This window comes from Hirundo rustica, chromosome 7 (assembly GCF_015227805.2).
Source record: "Hirundo rustica isolate bHirRus1 chromosome 7, bHirRus1.pri.v3, whole genome shotgun sequence".
NCBI classification, from domain to species: domain Eukaryota; kingdom Metazoa; phylum Chordata; class Aves; order Passeriformes; family Hirundinidae; genus Hirundo; species Hirundo rustica.
The window spans coordinates 6,192,288-6,205,333 of NC_053456.1; the positions used below are offsets into that span (position 1 = coordinate 6,192,288).

The 13,046-nt window shown below is 39.9% G+C and overlaps 1 protein-coding gene across 1 annotated transcript in view; it reads left to right on the forward strand.

Moving 5' to 3' along the window:
* The first annotated feature begins 223 nt into the window (after positions 1-223).
* Positions 224-13,046, forward strand: part of DARS1 (aspartyl-tRNA synthetase 1) — a 36,571-nt gene continuing 23,748 nt past the window's right edge. The window contains exons 1-4 of the mRNA XM_040069995.1: positions 224-343; positions 1,396-1,453; positions 6,025-6,117; positions 11,121-11,223. Of these exons, the coding sequence (XP_039925929.1) occupies positions 272-343; positions 1,396-1,453; positions 6,025-6,117; positions 11,121-11,223 (326 nt within the window). The 5' untranslated portion in view covers positions 224-271. The remainder of the gene's footprint in view (positions 344-1,395; positions 1,454-6,024; positions 6,118-11,120; positions 11,224-13,046) is intronic.

The window sequence follows — 13,046 nt, forward strand, 5'->3', positions numbered from 1 at the left end:
GCTCCGAGACTCGCGAGGACGGCGACGGCTCCTGAGGGGAGCACGGAGCCGCCGCCACCGGCCCAGCCCCGCCCTGAGGGCACTGCGCGGGAGCGCGCGCTGCGGGCGGCGGGCGGCGCGTGCCGGGACAGCTCTCGCGATACGCTCGGCCGGCGCCGGGCGGGGCAGGGGCAGGCGCGGCGCTCTCGCGAGAGTCGGGCGCGCGGAAGCGGCGTGGCGTGCGCGGAGCTGTGGCGTGAGGGACCGTGAGGGCCGCGCCGGCCGCCGCAGGATGCCGAGCGCCGCCGGCCGCGGGCAGGGCCAGGACCGCCGCCCGGAGAACGAGGACTCGTCGGCGGCTGATGTGGGTCTCCGCAGGGAACGCGGCGGGCGCGCTGTTGAGGCTCTCCGGGGTGGGGGGGCTGGGCCCAGGCGGGGTTTGGCTGAGCCCGGGGGCACAGCTGCCCTTGGCTTTACCCTGCCTGTCCCCCCACTCCCTCTTCGCTGGGCCCAGCCTCTGATTCCCCGAGGAGCTCCGCTCCCCCCAGAAACACCTGGGCTGCTCCTCCACAGCAGGAGGTTTCTGCAGGGGCTCCTGCTGGCCTGGCAGGTGCTTCTGCCTTGCATGTGAAGATCACGGAGCAGCGCTGAAAAATTGTAGGCCGGTGTTTCTTCAAGAAGAAAAAAACACTAACAATGAGCGTCAGATCATTTTGTTATAAAGTAATTTTTGCTTGTTCTTGCATCAGCAATAAGGACTGCCAAGTTTTGGTGGCTTCCATAAAGATACAAGTATGCCACAATTCATCAAAAACAAACAAGCAAAGACCCTCCCCAAATAAAGTATTTAGTAGGAACTTTGGTTCATGTATTGAATAGAATAAAATAAATAAACCAAGGGATTTTATGTGAAAATGGGCTTAGCTGGGAAACCAGAATTGTGATCTTTTGGTGAAAATGCTGCCTTTGTCTGTGGCTTGCATGGAAGATTTTATTAACAGTCAGGTTCCTCTGGGCTGTGACAATTACATGTGATGTGATGGATTTTTCAGGGTGCCTGAATATGGGAAGGAAATATTTAATCTATCTACTTACATAGGACTCAGCTTTATGAGGAGTAGGCTCTTTGTAGAGATAATCACTCTAACTTTCTGTGTAACAAGTAATGATCCTTGTGCATCACTCTTGCTGGAATTATTTTTTTCTTCCAGGGCACAATTGTCTTCTCTCCCTTTTGTATCTCCTATGGGTCCAAAATACATTTTTTTTTAAATATTATAGCTAATTATTTTGTGTTCCTTCAGTTCACTCTGTGATGATGATGATTAGGTTTTTGTTTGTTTGTTTGTTTTTGGTTTTTTTTTTTTTTTTTTTTGTATGTGCTGCTTTGATATATGTTTCTCACCTCCATTCTAGGATTATGCTAAGGAAAGATATGGAGTGTCATCAATGATACAATCCCAAGAGAAACCAGGTCAGTTGAAAAACAAAAAAGTTTTTGCAAGAGAGGGGGTGGGAAAGGAGGAAAAAAGAAGTTACCTACCAAATATCTTCAGTACTTCCTTGAGAAATCATTTATCAAACTTTTTCATTCAAATCCCGCTGGCGTTTTCTCCTTTTATTGGGATTCATTTGGCACTTGTGAGACGTTTGCCTTTGGAGTGCCATGGCCAATTTTGGTCTCTCCAGTGCAAAGAAGGCATTAATTAACATTCTGGAGCCAGTCCAGTGAAGAGCTACCATGCTGCTCAGGGGATTGGAGCACCAAGTCTGAGGGAGCTGCGCTTGTCCAGCCTGCAGAAGAGGAAGCTTTGGGATGATCTTACAGTTTAAATCTGCTTAATGGGAGGGTGTAGGAAAGATAAGGCCAGGCTTTGAAGGTGTGTGGTAGTTGGACTGGAGGTCATGGACTTGGAACAGGAAATTGAGATTGGAGGGTAGAAGTAAAAAAAAAAAAAAAGCCATGAGTGTGGTTGAATATTGGAGCTCAAGTCTGGGTTGAGAGGAGTCTCTGTCTTTGCCCTTGCCTGGACCGTCAGTTTTGTGTCTGTCCATCACTGTGGACTTTTTATTAATTATTACATTATTGTTATTTATCATGCACTGAGTCCTGAGATATCAGGTTTTTTCTGTTTAGAGTAAGCTCTGCTGTGACTTACCACAGCAGTGCTCTCTCTCTGAGTATGATCTGTCTGCTTATGCAGCCTTCCACTTCTCCTGTATATGGGCAGCAAATCCATTAATATTGGATAATTAATATTAATGTGTTTTATCAGTCATACCACTCTGAATTCAGGAAATCCTGATGGGGAATTGGGATTCAGAAAAACTTAGCAGCTAGAGAACAATCTCCTGGGCTAATATCAAGAAATAGTAATCTTTGTATTAAATTCAGTGCATGAAACGGTAATGAGGGAAAGTAACAGACTGGCTTCTTGTAACTTCTTCACAGTAAAATGTGAAACAGCAACAATATCTGTGATTAGGAGAATTAGATGGTACTTTTTCTCATTTGAGTGATTGTTTTGGTTGATCCCCCTATAGGAAGGGAAATACAGGATGTAGGGAAGAGAAGCAGTCACAAGAGCACTCAGGTTGAAAACAACTGAAGGGGAACTTTATATCAAGAATGTAATGGGACAAGAAAATCAGCAGAGACTGCATTAGCAGTCATTATTGAATAAAATACATTCTGGCTGCCAGAGAAAGGGAACTGGAATTGAAGTCACATTGGAAGCAGCCCAGCTCTGTTTCCTTTCCTGGATTTGTATCCCAGAGCAAACAACTGTGTAGGGGACCTGAGATGGCAGATCAAGTCCTGCTTTCATGGAGAAATGCTAACTGTCTCATATGCAGAAGAAACACTCAAAAGTACTGGAGAAAAAAATATGTTGAGAAGGAAAATGGTGAAAGCTACAGGAAATTATATGAAAAAGGCTGAGTGTCATATTTTAGTTGTGTTGTCCGTTTGACCTTTCATCCTTGTTTAAAAAAAACTTCTCAGTGTATGAACAATGTTGAGTCACTTTTCCATTTGGCTTAAAATGCAATCTACATTACTCCTCTTCTGTGATTTTAGGAAGTGGTTATTCAGAACACCAAATTTGGGTAGCAATAAAGAACAAAAAGTGTATAATAATAAAGCTGAAGACCAGCCTAGTCCTTTCCTCGATACTAATGCAGTTTTATTTACAGAATCAATGGTTCCTGCCAGGGAGAGCTCTTGCCAAAGGGTTCACAGGGGGGTGAGATATTATTTGTCATGAGTAGATGCCCAGAGTGTTCTTGGGTGTCATGGAGGAGCTGCTGCTTGGGGACAGGGAGTGGTGAAGAAGCACAGATAGTTCCCAGCTATCTGAAGTGTATTAATTTTGTTTCTGAAGTCTGTGTGAAGTGTCTGAAGGCTGCCTGCCATTTGTAAATCAGAGTAGCCGCTGGTGGTGCGAGGTGTGCAGCCCACACAGCGTCTGGTGAGCAGAGCCAGCACAGCCCTGGCTGGCAGCTTGGTGGGGGCTGCAGCAGTGGTGCTGTTCTGCTTGCAGCTCTGTACTGGGGTCCCTGGCTGGACAGGGTACTCACAGCTTACAGTGACCAGAACAAGTTATTCTTCCTTTCCAAGGACTAAGCTTACTGTCCTTTTGCCATGCTGATAGATTCTTGTTCCTCTGCAGACGAATTTAAACTTTTCTCAAGTTCACAACTTTGTTTCTCCACCCTGCTCTGTTGAGCTCACACATACCTGTACCTTCTTTCTTGGCCCACTTAAATCTTTCTTCTGCTTATGTTGGCTGCCCTGGCTATCTAATGTTCTTGCCTCCTGTCATGTCAGGTCTTTAAGTCCTTCCTGCCTGCTTGAGGCTATGATTGCTAGTAAAACTCCATTTTTGGCCATTCCTTTTTTCTCCCTTCAGACCCATCATCTCAAATCCCCTCCCTGGAAGCTGCTTTCATCTAATGTTGCTTTTGATTTTCAGGTTTTTATGTCAAACTTGCCTTCTCTTTTTCATTTTTTTCCAGTACTTTGAAGATGCTGGCACTACACAGAGGCAGCAGAAATATTGATCATAGTGCTCTAAATTCTGCGATGCAGGATAAATTATCTTAGTAAACATGTTGATGTGACAGGCAGGGAATGGGGTCTGGAGGTGAAAAAGTATTGTTTTATGTATCCCGCACAGCTTTTTGGATTTTTATCCTCTCCTCCCATATTTAGAAGAGGTTGGCGTTCTGAGAGAAAAATAAGAATATTTAGTATGCTGGAAAGAAGAGATTGGGCTATGCATTAAGGGAAAAAAGAACTAGCCTCCCAGCCTCAGCCATTCTGTGATTTTGTCATCTGTTGGAAGAAAGGGCTTTATGATGTCACCTTGTGGATACTGTTTATTATCGTTTTTATGAAAGGTGAAATAATTTTTAATAATTAATACTATATAACAATTGTGTCAAATGTGTCTTGTTTAGCCTTGGTGAAACATGAATTGTTAGATATCCAAAAGACTTTAAAAAATACTTATCTAATGCAGATGGTTCCTGAAACATTAAGGATCCATGAAAGGTGTACCACCTCATTGTGTCTTTATGCTTCTTTCTAGAAAATGTTTTAACTTTGTAACAATACAGTTTCAAGTTGCTGAGGTAATTTCAACTGTCTGAATATCAAACTCTTAGAAATACTGAAGGTTGTGGACTGTGATGGTTGCATGTTTCCTACAGTACTACACAAAGTTTGAATATCAGAAATTGCTGGCCAATGATAAATAACATCTTTATTCTCATTTCCCCCTTCTCCAGCACACACACATACACGCTTTATGAATATATTTGAGTCAATTTCCTATCACATTTCTCGGTGCACTTCCATTCTGTTCTGGATTTGATATGTGTCTGTGATGACAGAATTGCATTGGCCTGACATAAGCTAATAAAACTTTTCAATCCCCTAAAATCCCCAGTGCAGAATAATAGGCTTGCAGGGCAAGCTGTGACTGGTATTCAGAGACAAGGAAGGAGTCCAGAACAGCAGATGGTAATCTGGAGCAGGCAAAAGTTTGGGTTTTTTTCCAAAACTTTAGAAGAGTTCTGTCAGGAAAAGTCTACAGTGGAAGTGTCTTAGCAAATTTAATGTTATTTTGAAACGAGGGAGAAGTTTGTGAGGAAAGAAGCATGCAAGGAATAACAGTTTGCACCCAGCGTATTGTTAGTTCATAATGGTTGCATGCAAATTTTTAAGTCCTGATTTATTTAAAAATATTTTCCTGATAACTGTTTTTTCCCTTTGCTATCCAGAATGTGCCCTTTCCTAGCCATGCGTTCCTGTTGTTACTTACCTTTGCAGCTACATTGGGTTTGAAGAATTCTTCTCATCCAGTCTTGGCTCTGACAGTGATAGTAGTGCTTGATCAGGTTGTCAAAAAGATTCTCCTTAAATGAATGTTAACCGTTTTATACAGTAATACTTTTGTTGCTCCAAAGTGCTGTTGTTTTAATCAAAATAAATATTTTTAAATATTTATAATGCACATTTATTTGTGGTTTCTTTCTGTTCTTTATTTTAAATAATAGTTATTTTACAGTTGCTTTCGTCCTGCTCACGTAAGGTAGATACAGAGAGTAGTCATGTTACCTCTGAGCCTTTGTTTTGCTGGGTTCAACACAGCAGCTTTGACCCTGCACAGTGCAGCAGGGCACACATCCCTTAGGCAGAAGAAATTCAGACTAAGAAGTGCAGGTAGTACAGTGAAGTCCTATCAAATCCAGTGTAGTCATGCTGGGTTCTGCCATCCGTGAACTACATGAGTCTTGCTGTTGGCAAAGGGCAGTTTGACGCTGCTGTGGAAGTCAAAAATAAACTTGAACAGTTTAAAGCTACTGGATCAGATACAAGTGACTAAGAAAGGAAATGGAATCTTGTGTGTTTTCAGTAAGTTGATACAAAAAATAATTTTTGGATTTATTGTCAATTTTATCAATAGCAATGACAGAAAGTGTATTTGGATTTTGAAGTGAAAAACTGTTTTAAAATGTGTGTTTTTTTCTGTAATTCAGATCGAGTTTTGGTTCGCATAAAAGACTTGACGGTGGAGAAGGCTGATGAGGAGGTTTGGGTTCGTGGCAGAATTCACACCAGCAGAGCTAAAGGTGAGAGGCCTCCAGGGTTTTTGGTTTTATTTCCTCATGTCATTAGTACAGCCTTAATGTTTATTTTGGTTTCATGACCAGTTGCTTATGTCTTGCAGTCAAGAAAACTTTGCCACCTGGTTACTCAGGGTTGCCTCAGTGTTACTTTGACTGGTTCTTTTCTCTTTTTCCACCTCTCTTTTTCCCAGGAGGGAAAAGAAGATTTTGATTTTATCTGTGTGGAAATCAGTTATTGTAGTAAAAGTGAATTTTCGTTTTACTGTATTGCTAAATAACACATGGGCAATTGTAAATAATAGTAATTTTAAAATGTCATCGGTCTCCTTAAGGTATTAATACACTTCTAAGCTACAGTAAAACATACTTGTATTTTAAAGGTATCTGTTGTCAGACAGGTCATATTTCTTGCTGCACATGTATTTTTTCACCACACCTTTTCTTTGACAGGAAACAAAGATCTGTTAAAATTTCAGAATTCTTACTTTCGATTACCGGTATCTAATTATATCAATTTGAACTTCAAATAAGAAGCATCATCTTTCTTTAGCGAGACAAAAGGGAAGCCCTTTTGTAGGGTCTCAGCAGTGTGGGCTGTCACACTTGGCTGTCTGACAGCCATATATTTCTTCCCTGCAATCAGAAGTTCCCTCTGGAGACCAGGTTGCCATATGCAAACTTCAATAGGCTTTGGCCTTTGCAGCTGACATCAGATGCTGACAACTGTTGTGCTGGTTTCAGTTATGTATGCTCTGTAGATATAAATAACTTGTCTTTCCAAGAATTGAAAAAAAAAAAAAAACCAAACATCACAAACAAAACTTTACAGTAGTCTTAAAATTGGGAATGACGCAAATTAGGGGTGAGAATCCAATACAGAATATCATCAAGGTACCAGCTTAATTTCTCTTTTTGAGAATTCATTTTCTTAAAACATGTCCCTCCTAATGAGTGTCTGTGCTGCAGTTGGTTAAAATAAGGAACTGCATTAAAATATATACATAGGATGCACGTTTTAATTTGTGTTAGAATTTTTAAACTTAAGGAGTCCTCTGTGATTTCCTCAGTAATTTTGTAATGGAAGGCTCACAGTTAATTAAAGAAATTGTCTGGTCCAAAAGCTGTGAAAGCCTTGGTCATTACGTCATGAAGTTGTTCAGACAGAAGACACTCCAGCTGATTGAAACGTTACTGTTGATACTATCAGTGTAGAAATTAGAGTATCCTTATGGCTTTGTTTGTTTTGTTTTGTTTGCAATTATAGGAAGTTCAGGCTATTAACAGAATTCAAGATATTAGAAGCAGGTATCTATGCAGACCTCGAAAGCGATGTAAACTTCTGTGGTTGTTGATTGCTCTCTGTAATACATTGATATGTGGGATCTTGTATGATATATATATTAACATCAAACACAGTAACATCTCTGTAACAAGGCAATATGAAATTAAAAGAAGCTGTTGTAATCTTTGACCTCAGGAAAGACTTTCGGTTTTGATGAAACAACAATGCTTATTTTCAAAACTCTTTAACACAACCTGAAGAATGAGTGCAAAAGGAGTTCTCATGGGCATGAATGATCTGAATTTATTGATGATGTCTCTTGTTCCCTCTTGGTCTGACAATACAGAACAATTCTGACATTCAGGGAGTGCTGCTAGGGAATGCCATACACTTGTTTACTTAAGCTTTGGGGATAGAATCTTACAAGAAAAGCAAATGTTTAAGAGTAGAAAGTAATATTAGTCTTTCCCACACACAACATGGCACTATTCCTACCACTGTGGAAAGGAAAGCCTTGCAGGAAACAGGAAAATCTTTCACAAAAACAAGCTTTAGTTTTTCTCAGAAACTTGAATTTGACTCCTGAATAACCAGCGTAGCCTTTATTAAACCCTGTCTGGTTCTGACCAATAAACAGACAAAAAAAATTAATGGGGACAACTGCAGATTCTAGCTGTCTCCTATAGCAAGTCACTCGTGGAGTCTGGTGGAAATTAACTGAAGGATGTGTAAAGAATGGGGTGTTGGGAATTTCTGTGGATGTACTAATATTAAAGTTCACAGGGCCCGGTGGTTTGTATCATAGATTGAATATATGTTATTTCTGGCCTTATTTTAAAGCCAGCCTAATCTACTGATCACTTTTATCATTGAAAAGCCCTTGGGAAATTTGTCTGGGTTTGGCCAGGCAGCTGGGGCTTGTGCAGAATGTTAGACCTGAACTAGATTTTGGGTTATGAATCCAAAGGTCTATGAAACATCTGAAAATAAATATTCCACCAAGAGGAATTTAAATATTGGGCCAAATTTTATAATAAACCGTGTAAAGTCTTCACTTTGCTGGCAAATGTACGTAACCATCATTTAATTTATACAACCAGCGTTTTCTTACTCTTTATACACATTACTTCCTTAGATCCCTTTCTCTCATAAAAAAGAAGTAAAAGGTTGTATAAATTATTTTTCATCCATTTATTTTCTTGTGTGATTTGGTTCTTTTATCCAACACAGACGGTCAATTACTGGTTGGTTTACGTGCTTAGTTTTGATGGGATTTTTGTATTTATTCAGTGCCTGAACATTCTATGCATTTTACTACATTCTACGCATTTTACTGTGTCAGCTGTTTTTAACCAAATTCCTTTTGAAATTTTTTGTCTTTTAGGCATTCTTGTGGGACGTGGTATTTTTTTTTTTTTTTTAATAGGAACTTAGAGTAGTTTACTGTTGAATGTGGTCACCTAAACACCACAGAAGTATTTTCAAACACAGAGAAGATCCCATTGTCCAATTTTTTTCTTACTCAGATGCTTCCGTTTTCACATCTCTTGTGGAAATGCTTCTAAGCATGAGCTAGATTTGATTATGGACAGTCTTTTTGATACTTTATTTTGAGTGCCTTCAGCTCTCTCAGGAGAAGTTCTCTTCTTTCTTTTAATCTTTGTGCTGGGAGATTTTGACTGGTCCTGTGGGTGAGGTCCATTTGATCACTTATCTTCTGTGTGATTAGAAGTGATTGCTTTCTGCAAAACATCCTCCTGCATCATCAGAACAGCTACTGTTACTCATGGCAAAGGCATGTGAGTCCTTTCATAATGCAGATATTCATCAGAGCTCCAGTTCTTGGGATTAAGTACAACCCCCAGACTTTTAGATGAGGAGCTGGGCAAGCTGGTCCTGGTGAAGATGTCCCTGCTTGTTGCAGGAGATTGGACTGGATGGCCTTTAAGGTCTCTTCCAGCCCAAACTATTCTGGGATAGCAGATCCTCTCATTACTTCCCTAGCTGACTTACATCGTAGCTGTCTTCAGCTGTGCATTTTTTGTTTGAACACATAGTACATCCCTGCTGAACCTTTGATCATATTTTGCTAAATTGTTTGTGACTAAAATCATGGAGACAGATAGTATCTCCTAGGAAATGCTGTATCCAGCCACACTGTAAGAAACACTGAGATGACAAAGATGTGAGATACGACTCCCTTATCTAAAGAAACTCAGCATATCATGTCCTGTGGAAAAATTGTACTTTCTTTGTTGACTTGCTGGATCTGAAACACAGCTTGTATTTTTCTAATTTAAATCTGTTATTTAATGTTTGCCTGCAAGAAATTCGTGCATCTGTGCCATATTGGATATTGCAGCCTCTGGAATACAGAAGTAGTTGTACTCTGTTTTCTGAAAAGACTTAATTAATCTTATTGCATTATTGTCATAGGACAAGATTAGTTATTTCCAATAATTATAATTAATATTTAATAATACTTTTTACTAGTTTGGTATATTTGCTTTTATTTCCACGAGATTGTGTGTCAGGGGTTCTGCGTTTATTTTCTCTTGAATTATCTGTAGCTATGTGTCAGTAATGCTAATCTGCATAATTACAAATGAAAACTGCAACTGGCTTTTTAGTGTCAGTTTTCAAGTCAGGTATGTGCGGTTTATTGGTTTAGAGTTTAAGTCAACAACAACAGGGAAGTAGCTGTCTGTAACAAAGCTTCTGGCTTCTTCCTATTCTCACCATTTCAATGGAAATGTTACGATGTTCTGCGTCAGAACTTGGGGTTAAAATCACACTGGTGCCTTTATCAGGTACTGGTACACCACTGAAGCGTTTGTTGGCAATTTCTCTGTAGGAAGAAGCATTTAAAATCACCATATTTCCTTAATACTAAGTTAAGGAATAAATGATTATTAGAGATGTGAGAAGAAGTATGAAATTATTGTAACTGTCAGCTAAACAGATTAGAATGAGCTTTGTTGACTTGGAAATACCCATTTAAAAGTCAGCAAAATGCACTATGTTCTTTGTACGTTATTATTAATTCCTATTAACTTCTTTTTCCCTAAGCTGTTCATGAATAAATTGCTCTTACAGGAATTTTTAATTGGGTCTTTTAGGTTCTTGTCATTCACTAGAATCAATACTCCTTTTGTTCCCCTTCATTCTGAGTGTGTGGTGTATTATAGAATGAACATTGTTGGTTTAGTCCTTGTGGTGCAAAATCAAGCCTAATTCTCTCAGAGCAGCTTTGTAAAGTGAACTCTACAGCTTCGACTTGAAAAGATGAGGAAAAAACTTATTTAAAAGTAGTTTAGACTTGAAGTAGTTGTGAGCAAAGAAACAAGGAAAAGTGTTGTATATTTCTCGCAGTTGAAGAAAAAGTTACTTTAAAAGTTACAATCTGTTGTTTTCCTTTTGTCTAAATACTCTTTATCTTGGAAGTTTTACTGTTATTTTTAGAAAACGTCCATTCAAATGTTTATAGATGGAAGGCACAATTATTTAATTTATCTCAATGTTTGGGTGTGTTTTTGTGTGTGTGTATGTACCGCTGAGGAGTTTGAAGCAGCCTTTTGGAGGGGCGCAGCGATGAATGAAAGAGAGAGAGAGCACATTCTTAAAAGCTCAGTTTATATTTAAGTAGTAAAGAATTTTTTCTCATTCACAAAGACCTCGAGTAACTTGTCCTTAATACACCTGTGTTGTTTCTCTTTGTATTCAGGGAAGCAGTGTTTCTTAGTCCTGCGTCAGCAGCAGTTTAATATCCAGGCTCTTGTGGCTGTGGGACAGCATGCAAGCAAGCAGATGGTAAAGTTTGCTGCCAAGTAAGTAAGCAATTATATCCTGTTGTCAGAGTAAACAATGGTGGGAACCAGGACTCCCAGGGGTTGGGACCATTTTCACACATTAACATCAATGCTTCGTTTGTTTTAAAATGTAGTTATTTAAATTGTCAGCTCTCTATTGCGTTGAATACATTATACTGACAAAAGATAAAATGGAGAACAGGCTTGAAATTCATTCTGAACTGCTGAAGCAGCATTCTCTCGCCATAGACAACCTACACTTTCTTCCAAGCTGGCTAACAAAAAGTCTGGCAAGCTGAGCTTAGTGGGGCACTTGGTTTGGTGTGTGGTGGTGCTGTGTGTCTGCACATGCTCAGCGTTTTTCTTCTACCAGACGTGCAGTGTAGTAATACATTTTACACTTGGAACTGATGTGAAGAAGTCTCATATTGCGAGTGGCTTACTGAGTTGGAGAAATTAAAAGTGGCTTCTGTGCACTGGGTTAGTCTTATCTACGCCTTATTTTTGGCACTAAAATTTTAATTTTAAAAAAGTTTGGAAGGGGTAATAGATTTGGCAATTGAAAGAGTGTTTGTTGCAGCAATTTGAATTCAGTTATTTGGTTTGTTTTGTTTCTAAAGATAAAAAATTACTTTTCCCTTTTGTTTGCATCAAGATTGTGCTTTTGGGGTTGTCCTGTAGTAAACATGATTGTGTGACAAATGTGCTTCATGGTAAAGCTTTAATCATGTCTATCTGCTTGTTCACAAATAGAAATGTGGGTCAATTCTGTTGCAGTTTATTCAGTGCAGAATATGTTAAACATGTGGCACTTGAGTTGCTTCTGTGTAGTTCTTGGCAATAGTCTCATGCCTGGGAAGGGAGCCCCCAGTAATTAGCTGCAAAAGTGCTACAGCCTTCAACCTTCAATATGTCAGGGAGGGGAAGGATTCATTATAGTAGAGACTTCCAGAAGCCAAGTTAAGAAGGTTGGGATAATGCTGCTGCTGCTGGGGTTTAAGGCAGCAGGAAAACAGACCCAGCAGTGTTTGTTGTTTGGCGGTGCTCACTGCTGGCAGTGCCAGTGTGAAACATGCTGTTCACAGGTGTTGATGAGCCAAAGTGAAGTGTTCTGTTTCTTCGTGAAATGATTTGTTCTCTCCAGCGATTGGAATCTCTGAAAAGAATTGAGTGTATAATGTACTTGTTCCCTAATTCCTCTCCCAACAGTCTGCCTGTACTCCCTCGAGAAACTTGTGCTACAGAACAGTGGAACATCTCTTAAGAGTTGTGATGCACACTCTTCTGTTCTCCAGTTCTCTTCAATATCTCTCTTTTTCAGTTTTCTTCATGGTTTGTCCCTCCACAGCTGAATTTCTTACACTTCATGATTGGTAAATCTTTGTGGTTAGGACCGCATGAGGGGGAAGCTGGTCTTTACTCTATTTTTCCATATGCTGACTGCCACTTCTAAACCTGTGATGGTTTTTTGTGATTCACTGATCTTTTTTTTTTACTCAATTATTTTTCTGCAAGATTAGTGATTAAATTAGGTCATGGAGGTCCAGATCTAGCAAGGAGTAGTAAACAGTGGAAGGGGGTATCTGGAAAGAATAGAGGGTAAAGCTCCTTTCTCTTCTGGCAGCAGTGAGATGTTAAATCAGGCAGAATCTCATCCTTAGGTTCTTCCCAACTCCCTGTCGTCTTCCCTCTTGATTAGACAGGCTTCAATTCCTCAGAGTAGCCAGACTGATGATGTTTATACTGTGTTTTGACTTTTCCTTCTGCTCCTGTTTTGGGATAGCATTTACTAGCTGAAGCCTGGTATTTCAGCCTCACTTACTTTCACTTATTCACTCACT